At 39.1% G+C, this 5431-nt stretch overlaps 1 protein-coding gene across 1 annotated transcript; it reads left to right on the forward strand.

Annotated features, from left to right (window-relative positions):
* Positions 1–3533: 3533 nt before the first annotated feature.
* ttc32 (tetratricopeptide repeat domain 32) lies at positions 3534–5431 on the forward strand. The gene is made up of 3 exons (XM_024422648.2): positions 3534–4107; positions 4230–4396; positions 4775–5431. Exons 1-3 carry the CDS (start codon positions 3992–3994, stop codon positions 4900–4902), a joined length of 411 nt encoding a protein of 136 aa, XP_024278416.1. The 5' UTR covers positions 3534–3991; the 3' UTR covers positions 4903–5431.

Genomic DNA, 5431 nt, shown 5'->3' on the forward strand with positions numbered 1-5431 from the left:
GTGCCCCACCCCACACACACACATATCCTTCCTTACGGTGTAGACTGAGGCCAACCTGCAAAGAGCAAATATGAAAAACGTGATGGCTGAATGAGCATCGACACAGCATTTGAAAGTAGTAGTATAACTACTTTTCTATCAAGGTAGTGTAACGTCTGCTTCCAACTCACACTCTCAAACACAGATCCCTTGAACGCAGCTCATTTTCCAGCCCACTTTCCAGCTCACATTCTCAAATACACAGATCCCCTGAACAGAGTTCACTCTCCAGATCCCAAACACCTGAATTCTGATCCCCTGTTCACACACCTGTATGTCATTATCACACACTATTTAGTTCAGTTCTTTGAACCCCATCATTGTGAGGTATTGTTTGCTTTGTGACACACTTCAATTTGGAGGGCTGGTTTTCATTGTAATTTAATCCTCCCGTGTGTGATAGTGTTTGCCGGCCTCACTTAACGACACCTATTCCCTGCCAGTACTTTAGCCTATTGGATTTTCCTGTTATCAACCTATTGCCTGATCTCCCTGACAACATTACTAGCCTTTTCCCTGACTGTACTGTTGCCTTTTTGGACCCCCTGTGTATGACCTTCTGCCTGCCCCTGGACCCAGCTACCTGCCACCTCCTGTGGTCCTTTAACAATAAACACCTTCTGCACTTGAAACAAGCTCTCTGTCTCCCATCTTGTTCGTTACAGGTAGTGTATTAGTTTTCTGTTTATTCTGTGGTCTGCTGTGCATTAGTCTTGCCTACCAGGACAACCTTTATGTTTAGTGCATTGTGTGCCTATAGACATGCCTCTCTATAGGCTATTTATTAGAGGCTGTCATCAGTCTATACCCCAGTAACTACTTCAGTGCCCTTCTCTCCTCCTCTGTGTGTCTTCCCTTTGATCTGCCTGAACCCGACCACACACTCTGAAGGTAGATGGGCTGTAAAGGAGTGGCTACTGAACAGGCCATAGTTCCTTAATTAAGGTACTTTCTTTTTTTTGTAAAAGAGGACACGTGATCTATCTCAGATCATTCTGTGAATTTCTCACCTAGAAAAAGTCTGCTCACATTTTTGTCTGTGAGCGTCCTTTCCTGAGTGTAACGTTTTAGTCTGAGTTTCAGACGGAAGCAATAGACCATGTTACAAATGGAAAACATCTGTATTGTACTGATGCATACTACCGAATTATGATTTGATTGCTCCTTTCCGATAGTAATGGCATCTTTTTGTAGACACTAACTCCACCATGGTTTGTTGGATATAGCACATGGGGAAATTAATGCAGTTTTTGGATAAACGTCTGTGGTAAACACAGGTTTAGGAGATTTTATATACGTTTTGTTCTGAGATCATCAGCTAACGTCACTTTTTAGTGAACTTTGAAGAATTTATGCAATTTACAAAGCACAAAAGCTTCATAATTCATAAAGGTAATGTTAACTGACGGTTATTATCGCATATAATAAAACATTAAGCTTGTCTTAACCTCAGACCTTATTTTCTGCATTTATCCCCAAACCCTATTCTTTCCCTATTAATTTTTGCCGTAAGAATGGCTGAAATTACCAGAGGTAACTCATTTTTGGGTTTTAGGACTTAAAGCTGGCAACCTCTATGACCATAGGCCTACTAATGTTGGCTTATAGAGATAATAATGGCAATTTCTTGTAGGCACTAACTCCGCCATGGTTCGTTGGACAAAGCCTATGGGGAAAATTAATGGCGTTTTTGTAGTGTTTTGGATAAATGCCAAAAATAAGGTCTGTGGTAAACACAGGCTTAGGAGATCTTATATGTTTTGTTCTATGAGAATCTTCATCAGCTCACGTCACTTTTTGTGAACTTTTAAAGGCTTCGTAATTCATAAAGGTCATGTTAACTGGCTGCTTTATCTCATAGAACAAAATCTCCTAAACCTGTGTTAACCTTTGACCATATTTTCAGCGTTAATTCCAAAACCCTATTCTTTCCCCATTCATGGAAAAGATGGCGGAAGCGAACGCTGGTGTGGATCTTGAATCGAATGGCGGTAGAATCAAGGAGAATTAGACTATTGTCCAAAATAACTGAAAACTCGGCAAAGTAGCGTACAGCGATGAGAATGTCCCTTGTTGGAGTATGGTTTATTAATGAGGAGCAACTGATCGGATTACCAATCTTGAAGAATCCATTTGAGATATCCAGACTGGTAGAGAGAGGGCTGGGTAAAGTGAAGGCTGTGAGGATTACAAGACGCGGCCTGGTTTAGATTTTTTTTGTACTTCTAATGATCAGAAGGATTGTGTGTTGCGTTGTACCCGATTTGATAAGTTTGACATGTTGTGTGTGTCTCTTGGGACAGGGCACCCCTCAAGGGAGTAATATCCGGCGTCTCATGGGAAGCCGATGTTACAGAGATGGAAAATATTCTTGCATTGATTGATGCACATCGGATGACTCGTGTGGTGAATAAAGAAAAAGTGAAGTCTGTTTTGTTGTTTGATATGGAGTCTCTCCCTACTCAGGTCCAGTTGGGGAATATAAAATAGAGAATCAGATACTGTATCCCAAGACCAATGCAGTGTGATCACTGTAACGCTTTTGGACATGTTTCAAGTGTTTGCAGAAGGGAGAAGCCGAGATGTCCAAGTTGTGGAAAAGATGATGTAATGTGTTTTAAAAGTGATGAAAATGTGACATGTTGCAATTGTGGTGGAAACCATGAAGCCATGTCTTTGGAATGCCCAACAAGGGTGAAAGACAATGAGGTGGCCATTGTCAGGGCTGTCCAGAGCATTTCATATGCAATGGCTGTTAAAAGGGTTGAGGGTTTGAATGGTACTACTGTCGAGTCCATGGGGGTGGATAGGCCTTCACCAGCAGGACCCAGATATTTTAAAGGTTAAGAAGATGGACTTTGTGGCCTTTATAGCTATGGGGATTAATTGCACTACCAAGGTGGAGAGGAAGTCCAGGAAAATATATATAATTGTAGATGTGGTTCCTAGGACTGAAAGGAGTCGCAGGAAGTATTGTCACAAGCCGTACCACCCTCTCAGGCGCTAGAGCCTGCCCTTAACAAAAAATATTGCAGTTTTGAAACTGTAGTAAAAATTCAGTTACTGAAGTTGACTGTGATATTTTGTACGCAGTAATTGCAGAATAACTGGAGTGTACTGCATTTCAACTGCTGGTAAACTGCACTCTAACTGCAGTTACACAGAAAAATTACTGCAGTAAAAAAAAGGGTTATTTTGGACACAGTATTTGAAGCATACTGCAGTTGTATTGCAATCTTTTTCGTATTGGTGAGAAGGGAAATATGGAGGATTGATGGAAGAAGTGGGAGTTTTTGTCAATGTACTATTTTTATTTGGGTGGATTAAATTAAGGAAAACTATCATGTATGGACTTAATTTTTACTTATTTAAAAAAATAAATCCGTCCAGTTGGTGGCATAAACCCACCTTTTTAGGTTGTAGTTCGCCATAAAAAAACACAAAAGATTTTCTCCATTTTCCCATATGGCTGGCGGAACGAACCGGAAGTCACTCATTTCCGGGTTTTAGGACTGCAAGCAGGCGAGCTCTATATCACATTAATTAACTGCTTATGTATAAGACATGTGCATTACTCAGCAAAGTACAAAAAAATCGAAGATTAAAAAAATACACAAATTAAGGGGATAGACAAATCACAAGAAAATCATAATATGGACACATAATCAACTAATAATGTGGTCAACTCTGCCACCTGTTTTTACAAGAAAGGTGAACATTTGGATTATATTTAAATAGCTAATCTATTGAGCAGGTATGTACAATAAATATGGTGTTTATTTAGTAATATAATGTTAGATCAATAAATATTTTAAATAACCATACATGCTACGTTCCCCCTGGCGTCAACACGCACTAAGCGTGTTAGTGTATTTGTCCACAAATATACTCATTTCCGGTAAGAGTTTCTGAAGCGGAAAACAGATTTCCATCCAAACATTTTATGCATTAAATGGAACAAGACAGATGTCAAACTCTTGAACGCGCCAATGTTGAGTTTAAAAAACGGAATTTCAAGCAGGCAGAAGAACTATATACAAAGTTCCTCGCATCATGCTGGAAAACAAGGTAACACAAAAACACGTTGTGATTGAGATCATGTGTGAATTCCGTGCTGATTTAGCTATGTTGAATACAGTAGCTAGCTAACGTTAAATGTTAACATCCTCTTTTACCGTGGTGTATTTCAGAAATTGTGATGCCAGTGACCTTGCTACTGCTCACAACAACCGTGGGCAGATAAAGTACTTCAGGGTGGATTTTCGTGAGGCAATGGAGGACTACACTTCTGCAATTGAGGCCAACTGCCAGTTTGAAGTATCATTCTACAACCGAGGACTAATACATTATAGATTAGGTAATGAAATGTCGTGTAATGAAGTGGCCACAACAGACGAGATTCTGAATTCCAATGGTGAAAAAAGGTATTGCAGTCCCAATTTTAGTCACTAGGTGGGGTTATTTCATCCATTTGAACAAACTTGTGCTGGCAAGGCAGTCTTGCTGGTTTTCCTTATGTGAAATGTTTCTTGTAGGCTGGGGTAATCATTAAGCATATTCTGTTGCAAAACGTTTTGTGGAAACTTGACTACAAACGGAATAATCAAACAAGAGTTTATATTTGACAAATGCAGGTGCTCCCTCATTTTGTTCCATTTGGTTCTTAAACAGTTTCAGTAATGAATACATCCCTGGTGAATTGAATGGATAAATGTTGTTTTACCTTTTTTTGCAGGTTTTTTCCAAGATGCAGAGATGGACTTCAAGAGGGCTCTAGAACTCAACCCTAACTTTGAAGATGCCAAAGTGAGCTTACAGCAAACACTGTTTGACCAAGAGCACAAGATCAATAGGGGATATTGAGAATGTATTAGGTTTTCCCCATAGCTACACTCTAATGACAAAAAATCTCAACAAAGTAATTGCCAGTATGTCTTCAACTTGTATTGGCACAAAAATGTGTCCATGTATGATGTTGCTTATGTTTTTTGGGATAAGATCAATTATTAGATTATGGTAAATATAAAGTGTAGATTCACAACATACCCATCCTTATCAAAGAATTTACCTCCAATATTTGACAACCATGAACAACCTCTGTTGCCCTCATACTAATTAAGATAATAATGCTGTAATGTATACAGCACATGTTTTTTTAACCCTTGGGTGGTGTACAATGTTTCTGTTATTCACCCAATGTTCGTGGGTCTGATGGACCCACAACATTATTGTGTCTTTAAAATGATACAGCATAACAATTTATGTAAAAAATACTTACTGTAGATGTTGACATAAATTGCAAGCAATATAGACTGCATACATGGTTAATATTTGCCATTTACCGCTCGCTGCTAGATCACATTTACCAATAAAAGCACTATTTAAAAAAGAA

Source organism: Oncorhynchus tshawytscha, linkage group LG05, assembly GCF_018296145.1.
Source record: "Oncorhynchus tshawytscha isolate Ot180627B linkage group LG05, Otsh_v2.0, whole genome shotgun sequence".
Taxonomy (NCBI): Eukaryota; Metazoa; Chordata; class Actinopteri; order Salmoniformes; family Salmonidae; genus Oncorhynchus; species Oncorhynchus tshawytscha.